We start from the raw sequence: 19611 nt of genomic DNA on the forward strand, positions 1-19611 counted from the left end.
TTTTCTATATTGTGTTCCTCATCCAGCAGGCTTGGAAGGTATTTTGTTGGGTCTGCGTGTGTCGGTGGTGGAGATGGCAGTTAAGAGTGATATGGTGATTTGTGTTTTTTTTTTTTTTTTTTTTTTTTTTTTTTTAGAGTAGCCTTGTTGTGTAGTAGACACTGAGATGTGAAATTATGAAGAGTGGCTTGTTGTATATTTTGTTTGTGTCTTATTGGGTGCAAGGAGTATGGGTTAGGGGTGGTGGTGGAGCATGTGTGTAATATTGTAAGGCTCTAAATTGTGCAATGGATGAAAGGCAGGTGAATGAATGTTGCTTTATTGGGGTGTTTGTGGTAGATGTTGGTGAAGAATGTGAATTTGGGATAAAAGTTGGTGTAGGATTTGTATTATTTGTGCAGTCAGGAGAATGAGTGGGTGTGACCGGAAGTATTTTGAAAGTGTGTGTGATTTTGATGTGCTGTGTGTGGGTGTTGTTTTGTTTTTGTGGAGTAGTGAGAGGAGATACAGATGTAGTGTTTTTGGTGAAGGATTTGTATGTGAGTTACTGCTGGTGAGGGGTGTTTGAAAAGTATAGGGGGTGGGGATGTGTTTTCAAGAAGAGTGTATGTTGAGAGTACGAGGGGATGGACAAGATTTATGATTGCCTGTGTTAGATTTGATCATTGGAAGATCATTGTGTGTGGTGGACAAGAGTGTAAAGAACAAAATGGTTTCTTATCTGTAGAGGTAGATTTGCAGCTTGAAGAGTTTTCTGGATTCACATGCTACCTTTTGGCGACACAGGGCAGGGCTTTGGAAGCGCAGGGGTCACTGGACTCCTCCTTCCACCTGTATTCTCCTCTACAGCCATCTAGCCTATTGCATCCTTGCATTTTGTTGGTGAGGGGTCTGCCCTCTGGCACGGTGTTGGAGGGCAGGGCTATGTCAGCACAAGGGGTGCTCCTTCATCTCACGTTCTCCTCTACAGCCCCCAACCATCAGAAACAATAACCCTGCATGTATCCCAAATGGGGTATCTGCAACATGAGATGTGGGTTGGGCAGCATTACATGTAGCTGGTAAAAGCATCCATGCTTTGACAGTCTGTATCTGTGGTTTTGCAACACATTGGCATTGTTTAGGATGGAAACTGTCTGGAAACCGCCGGCTGGTCAGGAAAGCTTCTTTAAGATATATACTTCCTGGGTGGCCCCAACAACCATATTCTCCTCCTCCTCTTGAGCTGTAGAAGATGCAGACATGGCAGCTTGGAGGAGAGCATGGTTTTCTCCAGGAACTGCACATCACGCTCCACTTCTGAATGGCAAAACAACATTGTAAGGCTCATTGTCCACATGAGCTAAAAGTACAAGTACATTTCAAATATTACAACACGCACACACACTGGAGGCTGAGTAGGTTCCCAAAACCTATACCTCTTGCCACAGATGTAGGCTTTGTGGAAAGACACTTAGCAGTAAGCTGCTGGACTTTGGCCCTGGAGGCTGTTAGTGGTCATGTGTCCCTAGAACCATTACCAAATATCTGACTTAAGAACTAAAGTTAAATTAGTAATGCTGAGAATAATATTTGAATTTTAGGCTAATGTAATAAAACTGATAAGTGTTAACACACATATATACATACGACACGCACATATAAATATATGACACAAATTGTTAAGTATACATATATTCGTTAGCAAAGTTAAGGGCTGAAAAGTAAGCAGTTTATTTTTTATGATTGTAATACATGTCATGGTATCATAGACTTACCTGATGGACAGATGGTGGCTGCAGGTGAAATTGCTGCTTGCAGAATTTTGCCTGATGGGTGGAACATACTGTTAACACAGGAGATTCTGGATCACTGAAAAAATGTAAATTTAACTACAGGGAGTGCAGAATTATTAGGCAAATGAGTATTTTGACCACATCATCCTCTTTATGCATGTTGTCTTACTCCAAGCTGTATAGGCTCGAAAGCCTACTACCAATTAAGCATATTAGGTGATGTGCATCTCTGTAATGAGAAGGGGTGTGGTCTAATGACATCAACACCCTATATCAGGTGTGCATAATTATTAGGCAAATTCCTTTCCTTTGGCAAAATGGGTCAAAAGAAGGACTTGACAGGCTCAGAAAAGTCAAAAATAGTGAGATATCTTGCAGAGGGATGCAGCACTCTTAAAATTGCAAAGCTTCTGAAGCGTGATCATCGAACAATCAAGCGTTTCATTCAAAATAGTCAACAGGGTCGCAAGAAGCGTGTGGAAAAACCAAGGCGCAAATTAACTGCCCATGAACTGAGAAAAGTCAAGCGTGCAGCTGCCACGATGCCACTTGCCACCAGTTTGGCCATATTTCAGAGCTGCAACATCACTGGAGTGCCCAAAAGCAATACTCAGAGACATGGCCAAGGTAAGAAAGGCTGAAAGACGACCACCACTGAACAAGACACACAAGCTGAAACGTCAAGACTGGGCCAAGAAATATCTCAAGACTGATTTTCCTAAGGTTTTATGGACTGATGAAATGAGAGTGAGTCTTGATGGGCCAGATGGATGGGCCCGTGGCTGGATTGGTAAAGGGCAGAGAGCTCCAGTCCGACTCAGACGCCAGCAAGGTGGAGGTGGAGTACTGGTTTGGGCTGGTATCATCAAAGATGAGCTTGTGGGTCCTTTTCGGGTTGAGGATGGAGTCAAGCTCAACTCCCAGTCCTACTGCCAGTTCCTGGAAGACACCTTCTTCAAGCAGTGGTACAGGAAGAAGTCTGCATCCTTCAAGAAAAACATGATTTTCATGCAGGACAATGCTCCATCACACGCGTCCAAGTACTCCACAGCGTGGCTGGCAAGAAAGGGTATAAAAGAAGGAAATCTAATGACATGGCCTCCTTGTTCACCTGATCTGAACCCCATTGAGAACCTGTGGTCCATCATCAAATGTGAGATTTACAAGGAGGGAAAACAGTACACCTCTCTGAACAGTGTCTGGGAGGCTGTGGTTGCTGCTGCACGCAATGTTGATGGTGAACAGATCAAAACACTGACAGAATCCATGGATGGCAGGCTTTTGAGTGTCCTTGCAAAGAAAGGTGGCTATATTGGTCACTGATTTGTTTTTGTTTTGTTTTTGAATGTCAGAAATGTATATTTGTGAATGTTGAGATGTTATATTGGTTTCACTGGTAATAATAAATAATTGAAATGGGTATATATTTTTTTTTGTTAAGTTGCCTAATAATTATGCACAGTAATAGTCACCTGCACACACAGATATCCCCCTAACATAGCTAAAACTAAAAACAAACTAAAAACTACTTCCAAAAATTTCAGCTTTGATATTAATGAGTTTTTTGGGTTCATTGAGAACATGGTTGTTGTTCAATAATAAAATTAATCCTCAAAAATACAACTTGCCTAATAATTCTGCACTCCCTGTATATGAAATAAATTATTAGTGTAAATAAACAGTATCATGATATATTAAATAGTCTGTCATACACATAACACAAAGTACAAGATCTGCTGAATCAAAGATAGTGGGGTGAAGTGGTTACTAACGAACACAAACAAGACATGAGAAGAAATAAGAAAATATGAAATATAAGACTGATGAAATACAATCAATAGGGAAATGTGTTGCAAAAGTAGTAAGTGAATAATTGCATATGCAATGTTATTTACTTGTAACAATCAGTTTGCAGCCTGAAATGTGTCACATTCCTGCCATCTATTTTTGAGCTCTGATGTTGTAAGTTGTTTTTCTTGAAAGAAGAGGTTTCAAGGTGACTCTCAATACTCCTGCTGCAACCCACAAAGCAACAGCACACAGACCCCACCTCAAGTTGTATTTTTCCCATTTAGGTAAAAGTAAATGTGTAGATGTGAATCATTATTGAGTTGTGGACTGGATTAGGAACATAAATTGGTACAGCACTACAGGTTGCAAAATGACTGGTACAGGTAATATTTCCATTCGTAACATGTTGTGCATAGACTGAAGAGCAGTACCCAATCCCTAATGCAGTGACTGGTGAGCAGATGCGAGCAGATGCGTGGACTCGTTTTTTTTCACTACACATTGTCTACTTGTGGCTATTGGCAAGCTGTGATGACAAGCAATATTTTGTGAATGTGTGACTAAGTGACCACGAAGCAGCTATTCAAATATCTGCAAGAAGAATGTTGCAGAAGGAGGCCATTGTGGCACCTTTTTTTTTATGTGTCAAATGTGAAATAGGTACAACATGCAGGGAGCTTTTGGCATGGCAGATTTGGATGCATTTAGCAACATACCTGGCTAGAGAAGCATCTGAAATGGAATTGCCAAGGTGAGGCAGAGTGAAAGCAGCAGAAAGTTGTTTAGTTTTACTGATGTAAAGTACATTATGGCACTTCTAGCATTCAAGGTGTATTTCTGTTGCTGATTGTGCTTGTGGTGAGATAAGATGGCAAGACTACTTTTGGCAAAACAACAGTTCTGCTTAACTGGTTTCTTCACTGGTCAAGCTTGGAGATCGAGCACTCTTCTAAGGGAGAGGACAGCCAAAAGCAAAATCTATTTCATCAGAGAAATTGCCCTGGACACAAATAAAGAGGGTTCCCATGACATCCGTAAGGACTACATTGGGGTCCCAAGATGGGACCTGCAGCAGTCTTGGCAGAAATGTGCTTTGAAGCCCTCCGATGAACCCTTTTATCAGGAATTTTAAAGAGACTGGTGTTGTGTGTTCCAGGGGCGGCTCCTCCATGAAGGTGGAGGAGAGTTGCTGACACCTCCCCCCCCCCCCAAGCCAGCAGCTTTATTATTGTTTATTTCTAAAGGGGCGGGGCCACGGGGGTGACGAGCAGTGAAGGGGAGTACTCACTCCCCCTCTGAGCACATTTGTTTGGCCAGCCGTCTCTGGCCTGCAAAACACACATGGGCACAGGCCTCTCTCCAGCCCAGCAAATAGTTGCTGGGCTGGAGAGAGCCTACACAGGCTCCCAGTCTGCCTGGGAGCGCCCTGGCTGGGTGCTCCCAGCCAATCCTGATGCTGCTCTAAGCAGCTTCAGAATTGGACGCAGGTCAGGCTGAGTGCCTGTGCCTGCCTGCCGCCAGTAGAGGAGCGGGGTGCGGAGAGACAGGGCGTTCAGGTAAGTTTTTTATTTTTTTATTTTATTCATATTAGCCCCCGATGCACCTTTAACACTACGAGCCGCGACTGGTGTATTTTTCAGGTAAGCAGCTACCGCTGCTGAATGTACCTATACAGGCTAGTAGGCAAGGCCTGACTTTAGGAGGTGTAAGAGGCAACAAATAGCGTTTTGTGCTGTGACCTCTAAGGGTTGATATTTAAGATCTTTACAATAGTGTACAAATAGTTTCCATTTAGCTGCATAATATGCTCTTGTTGTACCTGAGGTGTGAAATGGCAAGACTGAGCATCTCGAAATTGGGGTGTAGTAACTGGACCTGACGTCTAAGCAAGTCTGGGTGGAGTTACAGATTTTTGTGCAGTTGTATTGCCATCTTTAGGTGAAGATAGAATCACTGTTGTCTGATCTACATTGGAGCAATGAGAATCAGCATCACTGGCACCGGACAAACCTTTGTGATCACATACAGAATAAATACCAGCAGCAGAAAAACATATACAAATACTCATAGCCAGTTGACTCAAAGCATTTCCTAGAGATTACAGCTGAGAGGTCTTCTGTGGGGTACCGTAACATTGTAAGTAATTATTCAGCCCCTGGGAGGTTATCTCCCAGGTGGCAATTTGTGCAGAGAGTTTGTCCACCCCAGATGGTATTCTCCCAGCAAGAGTACTTCGTGACTAATTGCCAGTACCAGGCTTTATGAGCAATTTGGCAGTTGTATCGTATGTATTCCACATTGTTTCTGTGTCTAATAACTAGGTCATGGTGTCTGTTCGCATGACCGTTATATAGCAGCACATTTTTCTCAAGAGCTGTGATCACGTACTGTAACGATTTGAACTCCAAGACACTGGGTCGGCGTGAGCATTGTTGAAGGGACCACTGTTCCTGGATTGTAAGGTTGCCTATGTGGGCTACTCTACCCATACAAGAGTCTCTGCACTGATGGTCACCCATGCATGTAGGGTGAAAAATGACCGACCCAGTAACAACTTTTTTTAAAACAGATTTTATTAAATTTTCACATAAGCACCGAGCATGTATAGAGTAGCAGGATGAATCATGTCGGAAGAGCACATAGCATCATCAACATAGACACCTTGTTGCATACTGTAAGGTTTAGATGTTGATTAGGGGAACTTCTAGTCAACCAGCGATTGCATAGGTAGTACAGCAGTGCATGATTATAAATGACGAGCAGTCTACATTAGTCAAACAATTAACAGCTATTTCCTCTGCAATGCACCACTATCCATTCCCTTCCCTGTCCCATCCCCTCCTCCCCATAGTGTCCTGCAACTCACGATCAGATTATGGCAAGGGAAATAAATAGGTAGTAGGTTGCCGTCACTGCTATAGTGTGACTAGTACACACCTGGTATATATTTGAAACCAAAGACAACCCTACAATACCACTATGATAGATGCACAGCTGTCCCATGGGAGTCATTCCTAAGGAGAAAAAAACAGTGTTTTGTAGTGTAACTTTGCCTTGTCTCTAACAATTAATATAACATCTATTGTATGTTGAAATCATGATACGTAGAAATAAATCCTTTTAATTAACATGGTGTCCCCATTATAAATGAGTCCCACGGGACCACTATGCATATATTATAGTACAGACTGGATGTAGAAGGCTAGAGTTTAATTATCCATCCTGATCATGGGCAGGCAACATGGTATTGGGGATATGAAGGGTCCCGGCAGGTACAGTCATCTTCTACAGGTTTAAGAGGTTGGTTGTTCAGGGGGAAGAGGCAGCATTGTCCTCTGTGTCTTCTATCATTATGTGAATCAGTCTCCCAAGCTCAAGTAAAGTCTAGTGTTCCCCTGCCCTTTTGGGCATTTCTAAGGAGAATGCCACTCTCTCTCAGCCCACTGTAGAAGATCTGGGGTTCAGAAGATCCTTTCCACTACATCGTAATGTGACATATGACTAGTATCAATGCCAAGTCAATAAGTCAGGATGTCAGTTTGTTTTTGGGTGGGCATGGATAAAGCACTTATATGTCATAGGGGATGCCAACAATATGATCCGTGACATTGCTCAGGAAGCTTAGTACCTTTGTCCAAAAGTCAGTCAGGAGCGTGCCACCCCATATCATGTCTAGCATTGCTGCTCCCTCCAGGCAACATTTAGTTTATTCATATGAGGTGTGGGTAAAGTAGGTGTTAAGTAGTCTGGGGGCAAACTAAACATGTATTACAGAGTAATGAAGCAACTTAAATCATGCACTGGGGTATATCTTCGAGGCTTCGTCTAGCATTTAATCCAATCCGCTTCGGATATGGGGGCCCACAAATCCTCTTACCATTTGTCTTTGAGTTGAGTAAGTGGTCGGGTCATGTCCACCAGTAGTGCTCCATACAGCCCTCACACCAGCTTGCATGTAGTTTGAGGAGCAGAGAAACTAGCAGCCTCAGTATGTCGGGGGGTCCGTGTCACTCCTCCTCCAGTGTCTCACACAGCCGCCATAATGTTGCTGTTTGGTAGAAATTGACCTGCCCAGTAACAGTGCCATTGCACTGAGCTGAACAGCGAGTTCCACCAACACTAGAGCTTTCCAGTTCCCTGTGACCTCTGCCTGCAAAGGTACTTTTGTAGAGGGAGAATATGTAACCTTGCATTTGGAACTGGAGCAATACAAGACACCACCATTCCCACAGCTTCTTTATTCTCACTCTCAGAGGCTGGGAGATTTGTTACAGGCGAAGCAGTGGCCAAAATGACATTCTCTCCGGGCTTTGCCCGTGACTAAGTTGAGTGAGGCTCCCAGAATCACCTGCCTTTGTTGTGGAGACAGGTATAACTTATTTGAGTTGATCATAAAGCAACGTCAGTGAAGAAGTAGAAAGGTTTGTTGGATGTGGGCGAGGCATTGTACATGACTGTCCCTCCTTCCCAGCCAGTCGTCCAAAAATAGAAAGACATGAAAGTGACTGCCTCTGAGGTGTGCTGCCACCATGGCTAGAAATCTGGTAAATACTCTGGGACTGTTAAGACTAGTGGAGAACTCCATTTATCAGAAATGTGAGATGCTGACAACTGACATGATTTATCAGGATATGGAATTAAATGGTTAGACGTAGTGTTGAGGCGGAGCACTCATAGATCCAAGATGGGCCAACGCCTTTAGCCTATCTTGAGGATTTGGAGGTCCAGAGAGCAGACGTTTTACTAGAGACTCATAGCCCTTGTTTATGTGCTGGGACAACTTCTATCACTCCACAGAGGAAAGCTTTCACATCCTTCAATAGCAGCCTGCAATGATTGTTTCTGATGCTGTGGTGGCAGGGCGATTATTTAGAGGGTGGTGCAGAATTCCAAATAATTGTAGTGAGCAACTGTGAAGACCACCTACTGGAGTGAGGATATTTGCTGCCATTGAGGGAGGTATAACCCTAATCATCCCATGAAAGGTGTTCTTTCATTGTGGGAGGAGAATAATATGTAGTGAGTTACTGCTTGTTGGCAGAGGTGCCTCTGCATTGGACATCTCAGTTTTTTGCGCAGCCATAGCCACACAATCCATACCTACTGTTTTTGTCTGTCCGGTTGAGGCCTTCCTGAAAGGACTATTGTGGTTGGAATTGCTGCATGGTGGAAGGTGCACTGACTGCTGCAAATGTCTGTGAAAATCTGTCCACTGTTGTGTCCATATCTTGGTTGATCTTTTCCAGCATTTCGTCCAACTAATAGTCAATAAGGTTTTGACAATCAAACAGCAGCCGACTAATGTGTTACTGGACTTATGGGCTCAAACCGGACATCTTGAGCCATGAATGGAGTCACAAGAGGATGCAGGTAATGACCTGCCTAGAGGCAGGGACTGCTGTGTGCACCTGAATCTTGTGTAGAAGATTACCTTCCTATCTTGTACTATCTCCTTCGTTCTAGTCTTGGAGGTTGTTTCACCTGGTGAGTAGTGCCATGGAATGCATCCCTTATGCCGTCATAAGAGCTCTCTTTCATGCATTGAGAATGGCACGAGCCTGGCAATTGCCCCCAGATGAATAATGGGTCTTTCGGTGCAGGCCTGAACTTTTTTCTCTACTCTAAGGAAGAGTATTGTTGTTTTTACAGGGTCTTTCAAGTTTTCTGTAAAGCACTACAGTATAGATTTAAACATTTGGCAGTAACTGTGTGCTTTTTTTTGGCTCTACAAGAAACTCTTCTTCCGCATGCATGTGTAGGTTTTGCATGTGCTTACTGTGATGAGTGTGCCTGTGTATGGTATATAAAATGGAGGCCTGTGGGATTCATTTTGGAAACACAGAGTTTGGAAACTCCCAGACAGGAGATGAGTATTGCTGACATTCACAAGGGCTGGAGTTGGAGAACGCACTGAAATAAGAGAAGAGCATACTCTCCACACATCAAAGGTCTCCGATTCAGGGAAGAGATACTAGTCATTTGGGCCTGGGCTCATTGTCAGGAGTGGGTGGGACTGATCAGGTTGGTACCGTGGACTAGGGAACCTTGATAGAGAGGAAGGCTTAGACCTTTGAAACTTTGAGGCATTTTTCAGTGGAAGATGGCAGCCAAGTGTGATCCCCGGTTACTCCCTTGGTCTGTTGTAGGTCAATCAGAATTGGAGCCACTCCTGCTGTGTCAGACTGCCATTATGACAAAGGGGGGAGCAGAGGAGAGTGCACTTCAAAGGAGCGCACCCCATAACTCAAATTTCAAAGGATCAGACACTAAATCACATTTGTGTCTGGAGGTGGAATATTAAGATTGGAGCATGAGACCCACAAGTTGTTCAATAGCACTGTTCATCAGGAGAAAGAAGGAGGTCAAGACATAGAGCTATTGCAGCTGGGACTAGGGACCAAGGTCTGCTATTCTCCCTGCTGGGTGGGGGACCATCAACTAGGAAGTCATAAAAGTTTGCCCTGAGCCTGAAACACTAGTCTTGTGCCTGCCTGTAAAGGCCAGTGGACCCTGTGAGGAGAGGAGTACCTGGAGAGAACAGGGGGGGGGGGGGGGGGGGGGGTCCCGAGGGAGGGTTCTTGGTTAGGGGATATCGATCAGTTAAGAGTGAGACCCTAGGTTGTTAGCACAGGAAAAGTGCCAGATTCTTGTTCAGTCTTGCAATGTCTGTGTCACCGATGTCACCAGGACGTGGGACCACCATGAGGTGTGTGCGGTCTCCTTTGTGTGCCAAAGTCAGCGACCCATGTGTGACCAGGAAGGCATCCATCCTGAAGTTCGGGGTGACACCTTTGTAGGCTCAAAGGTCAGCAACCTCCTTGTCACCAGAAAGGGGGCTCCATGTAGACAAAGCAATCACATGTGTGTGGGCTGTTGTCGGTGAGCCCTTCACCCCTGTGTAACCAGGAGTCAGGGCTGCTGCTCTGGTTCCCCATGCTGAAGAAGCCAGGAGTAACAGTGGCCAAACATCACAGGAGCCGAGTGAGGATGTCTCACATGGACACCGGGCCAGCAGAGGACAGAAGAGACCAACAAGATATCTGGGAAAGACCGCAAGAGGTCACAGGCCTTCAGCATCAGAAGATCAGAACTTGCGAAGGGGCACCCTGGTCCTTTTGGGATTGTTGGCTGCCGTTGGGTTGGATAAGACTTTTGAAGGCTTAGCACTCAAATACCGCTAGTATTATCTCTTAAAGTAAGATATAGACTTGTTGCATGTGGACTAGTGTGGGCCGCATGTGGGATTCACCTCCAGTATACAAGGGGGAATAACCGACTCCACTAGACAGGGCAGGGCAGAGGTACTAGAGGATTCTGTCCAGGATGGCGCTAGAGGCCGATCTAAGTGGATGTTGGGATTATGTAATGTGTTTATTCTGTGCTTTCTGTAATCACATTCAAATATTATTTTTTCTAATAAATCAAATATTTGGCTGGACAATCATCTTATTGCCGTTATTGTGTCTTAGTTCTGTGTGTGCCTCACACCTACCCTACCCACTCCCATCCGAACAGCCTTGGACTGCCTGACCCATGCTACCACTGAAAGTGAAGGGCCGAAATTGATAATACTTGGGCCAATTACTTAATACCCCTAGAACAGTGGTTCCCAACCTGTGGCCCGGGGACACCTGGGGGTCCGCGAAGCCTAGAAAATTAAAAAACATTAACAAATATTGACAAATTAGGTCCCCAGCTTCCAGTAATGACTCAAGCGGGGGTCCCCGGATTCCCATGATGATTCAGTGGGGGTCTCTGGGTTCCATTAATGTTAAAGTGGGGGTCCACAGAAATCAAAAGGTTGGGAACCACTGCCCTAGAAGGTCAGGCCACAGGACATCAGGAATAAAACGCCTCAACCACCATGGTTGGGCCCAGTACCTCCTGCTTGACCCTTGGCCCTCTGTAGGGTTTCAGATGGCACGCTATAGTGGGTTGCAACCCTAACAATTACCGTATGTTAAGGAGAGATGTCATCACAAGGAGATGCCCTAAAAGGGTAGGGTTCTAAAGAAAATTCAACTGAAGGGTCAGCTCTATAATTACGTCAGCTGCCCTCTTGTTGGTTAGTTCGCCCCGAGTCTCGATGTGAGTGCAATGGATCTGTGGAGAGCTACTGAGAACAGCTTGAATGGCTGAGTGTGGAAGGGAAAGCTGTGTTGATGGATTCAAGCTAGCCCGGCTGATGAAGGGTGATACCCTGAAAAAGGTCCCAGGATGCTTGTTTCCAGTTCAGGGAGGACCTGGCTTCGCAGTTCAGGCTGGACTGTTCCCATGGGAAACAGGGTCAAGACTGATTTGCATATGGCTGGGTCCAAACTGGGGTGGTGTGGTGGGCTAAAAAACAATGGATTAAATCCAGATCTTTGTGACTGGGGTGAATGGTTGCATTGTTCAGCATTCAGTCCATCATCTGTTCTTTTTGCTTTTGATAAAATGGGTGGCCCAGTCATCCAATATCAAAGTAATTTTCTTTTTTTGTTGTGCAGCAGTAACAGAGCAATTGAAACACATTTGAAACCAGTGGGAGTGGAGCCTGAGTCCTGGTGCATTTTGTGTTACAGGGGAGGTATCCTGAGTTACCTAGAAACTAAAACCTCTCCTTTGAAGAAAAACAGCTTGTAACATCCAAATCCAACTCTAGATGATAGGAATATGCACAGCATGTGATCTATGGCTACACATGCTGCAAGCAGCTACTTATGAAAATAACTGTAAAATGAAAGGACACATTTAGTGGCATTCAAATAAAGGATAGCCATATAACATTATACTTTTAATTTCACATTTTATATGTGTATGTCAAGTAAACAAAGACAGTTTTTATAAAAAATTAAAAATACAGTTAGAGAGAGAAACACAGATATATATATATATATTGCAAATTATTTTTGTAAAGACTTACCAGTCAGCCATCCTTCGATTACCCTTGGCCAATATACATCTGGGCCCCAAGGTTAAACCAGAAGAGGGCATTTTGGCAGTTGGAGTTGGGAAGACAACAGAGGATTACAACAAAGTATAACATCACATGAATGATCACATTGGAAGTGTATGGAAAAACAATTTAAGTATATATTGAGTATGCATAACAAACATACACAATAGAGATATTGTCATATTGTTGATGGATATAAAACCAGGTGATAGAAATCTCTGCGTGTGGAAATATCAGAGATTTAAATATGGCAAACCTGTGTGTTATGAGGTTACCTTTAGACATGTCCACTGGTTGCCACCCTTCAGCTGCAGAGAGGACTCCTGCAAATGACACAAATGCACTTAAAATATGGAATAATTAAGAAAATGCAGTGTGTTTAATCAATGTATATATTACCTAATGGAGGTTGCCAGTAGGTAGTTATAGTTAGTACTATGTTTCCATAGTAAGTGTTTTTTCACAAATCTTAACCATTTTTTTTTTAAGTGTATCAGTAATTATTATTGCACATGGGAAGTTTCGGAGTAATCTGTCAAGCGGGGACCGAGAAAAAGGAGGTTAAAAAAAAGTGCATTTACCATTTTAATTTCCATAGGGATTTTAGACACGACTACAGCCAAACTGCTGGATGGAATTATACAAAATCTGGGAGGAAGGTAGCTCTTGGTCCAGAAAGAGTGCTTTTTCTTATCTGGTGTAAATCAGTTCAGCAGTTTTTAAAATATTAAAAGAAAACTAAATATAGATATCTGGAAGTGCGAAGACTTTGCGAATACGTCTGATCTCATGCAGAGATTGGATTAGATGCCAACTCTTATACCAGGAAGCAACTCCCCGAGGCAAAATGTGTTAATTAAATGCGGGGGGGGGAGGGTAGGTTTGGCACCCCTTCCCGTGTCCCAGGAACCGCCACCTCTTCGGGCCTGTTTCGATCATAAGTGGAGGGAGGGGGGTTGTTTGATTGGGGGGGGGGGGAGAGAGGTTGTTTGCCATGTTTATTTAATTCTATTACCTAACTATAATGTCCCTGTAACCTTTGGTTATTTTTAAGTGATATATATATATATATATATGTATATACATATATACACACACACACGTAGTTGTGTGTAGATATATGTGTGTGTAGATGAGAAGTGTAAGATGTTTGCCTCTCGTCTGCCGGTGGGGGGAAGAAGTGTGACATGGCTGACATAAGAAAACAAATTAAAAATATACACAAAAATACAGGGATGTAGTTTCTTACCTGGACTTATGCTGCGTTATCTTGGAACAGTCAGGACATGTAGCAGGTCAAGTGTGCTGCAGGGAGGTCAATCAGAGATGGAGTCTAGATCTGCCTCCAGAAAGAGACTTTGTCACCTGTACCCTGGAGAACATCTCTTTCCCACTTCTGTTCTCATACTTCCACTTTTTCCTGAGATCCCCACACAGAGAACCTCCGCCCCCAAAGCTCCGACAGTCTCTGCTACCTTCAGTCATATGGGTGCCTTCTCTGCTCCACTGAGGTTGTATGGAAGGAAAACATGTAGTTCCCTGTAGTGTTCCACATAACAAGTGAACTACAAGGTCCACCTCCGCCTCAGTAAAGTTCTTCTGTCTCTTGAATGAAGTGGTCTGCATCCTGGAGGCTGAATCTGGTTCCTGGTGCTCACAGTGTCACACAGACCACGTGGAATATGGCATAGCCTAAGGTGTTGGCTGAAAATATGCGTTTTCAATGTTAATGAGAGTTCGGTGTGTGCTATTGTGGTCAGGTGTATATTATTTCCTTATACTTTCCATTCAGCTTCCCTATTGGTGATGGAGATCTCAGCTTCCATGGTAGACAATAGAAATTAAGTTAAGGTTACTTGTAGAAATGTACTGTTGTAATTTCAATTTTAAGAGCTTTCATCTAACCACGTAAAGGACTGGAGACTCATAAAACCTAATACTAGGAAGAGATTTCTGTGTGGAATTTATGAATACCATCCAGGCCAATGTCTCCACAGAAGTGTGGGAGGAAATGTACTTGAGCAGAGATATCCACAAAGAGATGTCCTTTGTGATAAAGCCCATAAACTTTCTTTTGGCAGGGCTTCTTTGAAACTTTTTCTCGTTTAGAGTTTTTGGCTCTAAAACTGACTTTGAACAATGTAGCCACCAAGGTCGCTCAAGTTTTACCTTTTGATTTAGTCACTATTTTGGCTCCTGAAATCCTACAGAGGGTAAGGCTGGATGCTGTAGTTGACAATGGCCCCCTATTGCCAGATACTTATGTTCAACAGTCTGCACTAACCTCAAAAGTTCTGCCAAAACTTCAGACAGGGACACATTAGTAGATCCTATGTTTTGTCATTGTGTTTTTTGAAGAGCCTTGGTACCTTGTCTTGGTACTCAGGAGTTTAAAAAAATTACTAAGGCTTACCTTTTGAAGATGCTGGAAAACTTAACCCTGGTCAATGTGACAGATACCAAGCAGCTGTGGAAGGATTCTAGCTACCTGCCCATGCTTCATCACCAGGAGGCAGCTTCAACCTCTCACTCCATCAAGGGCTCCCACAAAATCCAGTAGTGACCAATCAACTCCCAACTAGTTAACTTGTTCCTCCACAAAGAAGACCTACTCTTGAGCATTTTGTGTTTGTTAGGCTTACAGAAAGGCAACTGCTCTAACCACCGAGAACACTTCCAAACCAGAGTACAAGGAGAAGTGGGGTTAACTCAGTCATTCTCCAGGGTGATGGCACAGAACAAGCAAACAGCATCTTTCTCTGGGCTCGTGCATGTTCAGCATGATCTGATGAGCTGGTGATGGAAAGCATCTCTCACAAGACACCGTATACATTCACTGATTACAACTTTGAACCTAGGCCTAAGACAATTTGCATTCCCAAACCAGTCCTATTTTCAAAATGCCCACCTAGGGCCTGTCCTATTTAAATGAGGCAAATCCCAATGCAAACTGACCCTTGCTGGCCCTGAACTCAATCCCCCCTTTTAACTGCCAACAGAGAGAGACTGGCAGCCAGCATAGCAGTCTCAATTGACCCCAATACCGCTCCAGACACCAACCTCCTCCTGTAACTTCCTTCTCCTTTACAGACCACCACCTTGCAATGCAACATTCCCACACACATTTCTAGACACAGTTTCAATCCTTAAAACACTACACTCCAACCTATGCATTCTTGGCGACCTAAACATTTGGTTTGACAAATGCAATATGCTCCATCCAAAAACCATCATTAGTGGCCTAGTCACAATGAAACTACATCAGATCTTACACAAACCCACACACATCGCTGGATATGTCCTAGATATAATTTTTCTAATCCAAAACTAAGACTAACTTACATGCATCCACCTATCGATCCTGGAACAAACTCAATTTTGAAAACACTACTAACATCCATCACAAGACATTCAGTGCAAAATCCAGTGGCTACAAGACCTTTTGATATCCTCATACAACTAAGAACAACAAAACAGAAAAAGAAAACAAGCACCTTGTAGAAATACAGAACTAAAAGAGATAAAACAACAAATTAGATAGCTACACCGCACCTGGCACAAAACAGAGAGCAATTAAGGCAAACTTCACCTACAGAAACTTAATAGAATATGCATGTCAACAATCAAAAAATGCTAAAAAATAAAGGGACTAGTCAGACAGACTTCAAAATGCTAAATGTGCAAATAAAGAATATTATAAAATTCTCATTGAAGTTCGTGAACCTAAATGCACAAAAGGAACTCATCACATTATTCAACCATTAACTGATAAACTGGCAAATCATTACACAACCAATGCAGACACATTGAACTCCTATATGAAACAAAGGAAAACTACCAGCACCAACCCATCTCCAAAACTCCCCTCCAACTGTATGCTGACCCAGCCTCTGCATTCCTTCAAACAAATATCATAAAGTGAATTTATGGATCTGGTCAAGGCAAGCAGGCCAGCCAGTTGTCCTTCTGACCCTCGTCCACTAAAAATCTTCAAGTACTTTCTTTTAACTACCTCTGCTGCCACAACAGTAAGAAGCATCATCTTAGTTGCCACCAAAGTATTATCAGACCTCTCATGCATGTTTAGAATTCACTTTCTACACTGAGTATCCTCAGGAGCAGTGTGCTGATATCAAAACTTGTATACAGGTTTGGGGGCCTGGACGTCCCCCCAGACACCCTATTCTATGGATCCACCGGAGTACAATGTGGACTGTAAAATAAGGACTATTGCGAGGCAGAAGGACTGGAAAACATATTACGTGGCAAAGAGACCAATTATGAGGATATGTTTGTGGAAGGGCTGGGGGGATTGTTGTTCTTTTTCATCACACTGGTGCTGCTGTAAAGTACTGTTCTGCACACTTTCTCTGGATATGGTATGCACCTGTTAGAAATCCAATAAAAAGAGTAAAAAAAAAAAAAAAAAAAACTTGCATACAAAACCTAGATTGCCCTTCCATTTGGTGGAAGACCGGTAGTCATTTTTTTAATTCCGGGGCTACCCGAGGTTAGATTTACCGATGTGGATTGGCAGTCGGCTTCTTAGTAAGACACAAATTCTTGAGAGCGCCTGCTTATGCATCTAGTCGCCAGATCGCAGACACTGTCAGATTCAAGATTTGTATAATATCACCCCACTCATGAGGATACTTGATGTAAAAAAGTAAATTCTAAACATGCATGAGAGAGGTCTGATAATAATTTGGTGGCGACTTCAGCAGGGTCACACTCCCTTGTATAGTCCTGAAAAGGCCAGAAACTGACTGGCCAAAATGTTTACTATTCCTCGAGAGGAGGCCATATTGACATTAGAAAACGAAGATTGATGCAAGAATTACCGGCCTCATTACATTGGATTTTCAGCATGTGAATATTTGGCGACTGTTATAAAGATGGAAAGTGGACTACCTCATGATGGACCCAACAAGGAATGATGTTTTGAGCCATCCATATATTGCTATATGTACAAAGACAGTGTGTCTGTGGTTTTAAAGTTCTATTGTAATTTGATTTAATAACAGCATTCACAAATAAACTAGCAACATTGAAGGAGGTGTCTGAATGGATTAATAGATTTGATACATGTATTAGCAAACAATGACCTGATCCAATAATAATTCAAGTACTATTATAGACTAAAATATGTGTAACTATCCCACTAGAGTTATTGTCTTTTTGTTTTTGTGTGAACCTCCAGAAAATCTAGAGGTTTATTTGGGCTACCCCAAAGATAACCAGTCGCAGGGACCGTTGGAGGGTGTAAAAACTTCCTTGATCTGTCCATCCTTCTCAGTCACTGGTTCCCTGCATTTGAAAGCATTTCTTTTTGTCATTATTAAGTGATGTATTCAAAGATGTGTACAATACTGAATAAACCCTCCGTCCATAACAAGTAATATATCCCTAATATGTATAGACGTATTCTGCCCTGGGATTGGTGGAAGTTTAAGGAAAGGTTCTCATATTGTGTCAAACCTTTCCACATGGTCATTGATTTTACAGATAACCCCCTCACACTATGCAAGTTCGAACAATCATTCCAAGTGTTGGGGTAAAGAAAGCTTGTGCTGTAGACGGCCAGTTTTGACTTGATTTACTGGGCACTACACAGTCCGCTGTGTGATGAGGAGTGCTAGTTTTATTAAAGGGGTTACCTGTATTCTCATTGTGCTTGCTAGTGACCAGACAGGCATCCAGTAGGAGGTGAGTCCAGGGCATTGCCATAGTATGTGTGGAAGAACAAACCCCGCATCTCCAACATATACTCTTTGGCAATAGACCTACCCTGTTCAGCCTCTGGGGAGTCCAGTAACAGTTGTGTAATATTTTAAAGTAGTTGAATTTCAATTTGGACTCCCCGAGTAATATTGTCACTCTTTTGTAAGAGTGCAGACCAGTCTTCTAGAGCATAGCTGTGATGTAACATTGTCTTTTGAATTCTCACAACTTTTCCCTCATGGGGATGGAGTACAAGTGGTATATCAACAACCTCTGGAAGCCAGATACCACCTCCCCCAGGTCTCCAGAAAATGACATATTGGAGACATATTGAGAAAAGTGACAAGAGGTATGTGACCCTACTCAGGCTGCCACTCAGACAGTTCATCAATTGACTATTTCCAATGCTGGGACTGGTCTATGGCAAATTCTAATCTAAGATCTTGGAATGTTTTCAGTGAGTCGCTCAAGAGCAGTTGATCTATGCAGACAATGTCAGTTGTCTACCACGCAGTCCAAGATACAGAAGAGCTCCCTTTAACAAGGTTACTGGGCAGTAAGGTTTTTTTTCTACAGACTGAAGGAGAATATGTGGTTCAATGAAGAGAATGCTACAGAAGGTCTGGCTGGCGAGGTGAAACAACATATTGCACACACCACACTTCAATGGTGGTACTGTAAATTACAAGAAAGCAATACTCAGGCAGACATTCAAATGGTCTCCTCACCTCTATTTCCAGCCTGCTCTCCAAAGATGAGTTTTTGTATGTAACATTTGTCTGCTGTATGTTACTACCTGACTGGAACACCCACTCTCTATTTTGGCAAGAACCAACAAAGAGCACAATGTTTACGTTAACCCTTATTCAATGTACACCATGATACATAAATATAAATAGCTATGTTTGTGAGATCAAAGTACATATGTAGCTAGTCTTGAAGTCAAATTCTTCCAAACTTCAATGTGCATTTCCCACACCCTCATTTCATGGTGTCAGGTGTTGCATGTTTTCATAAACGTCTCATATAATAACGCTAATGCTAAACTATTGGCAGAGACAGTTAAGATGCATTTTGACTCAGTTGACATATTGTACAAAGATTCATATAGCAGGAATAGTAGGGAACATGCCAACAGATTCCAATATTTACTTTTATTAAAAATAAATCACTTACAAAACCTCGGGTATATTGATTCATCATGTCAACTTCTGCAGCTTTCATCAAACCTTCTTTCACATAACTTGGTGGGGATATATCAGGAAAACCCTGACCAAGATTCACAACTCTGTTGTCAGCAGCAAGGGAAGTAAATTCAACCCTGGAAAAAAAGGAAATGTTTAAGACTGCACTGCGTATATCTAGTGTACTCTGCCATTCTAACAA

The 19611-nt window shown here is 42.9% G+C and overlaps 1 protein-coding gene across 11 annotated transcripts in view; it reads right to left on the reverse strand.

Annotated features, from left to right (window-relative positions):
- The window catches only part of KYAT3 (kynurenine aminotransferase 3), a 496355-nt gene that overhangs the window by 317758 nt on the left and 158986 nt on the right, over positions 1-19611 (reverse strand). For all 11 annotated transcript variants that reach the window (XM_069232317.1, XM_069232320.1, XM_069232316.1 and 8 more), the window contains one exon: positions 19402-19546. In XM_069232317.1, the coding sequence (XP_069088418.1) occupies positions 19402-19546 (145 nt within the window). The remainder of the gene's footprint in view (positions 1-19401; positions 19547-19611) is intronic.

The sequence above is a fragment of the Pleurodeles waltl genome, chromosome 4_2 (genome assembly GCF_031143425.1).
Source record: "Pleurodeles waltl isolate 20211129_DDA chromosome 4_2, aPleWal1.hap1.20221129, whole genome shotgun sequence".
Taxonomy (NCBI): Eukaryota; Metazoa; Chordata; class Amphibia; order Caudata; family Salamandridae; genus Pleurodeles; species Pleurodeles waltl.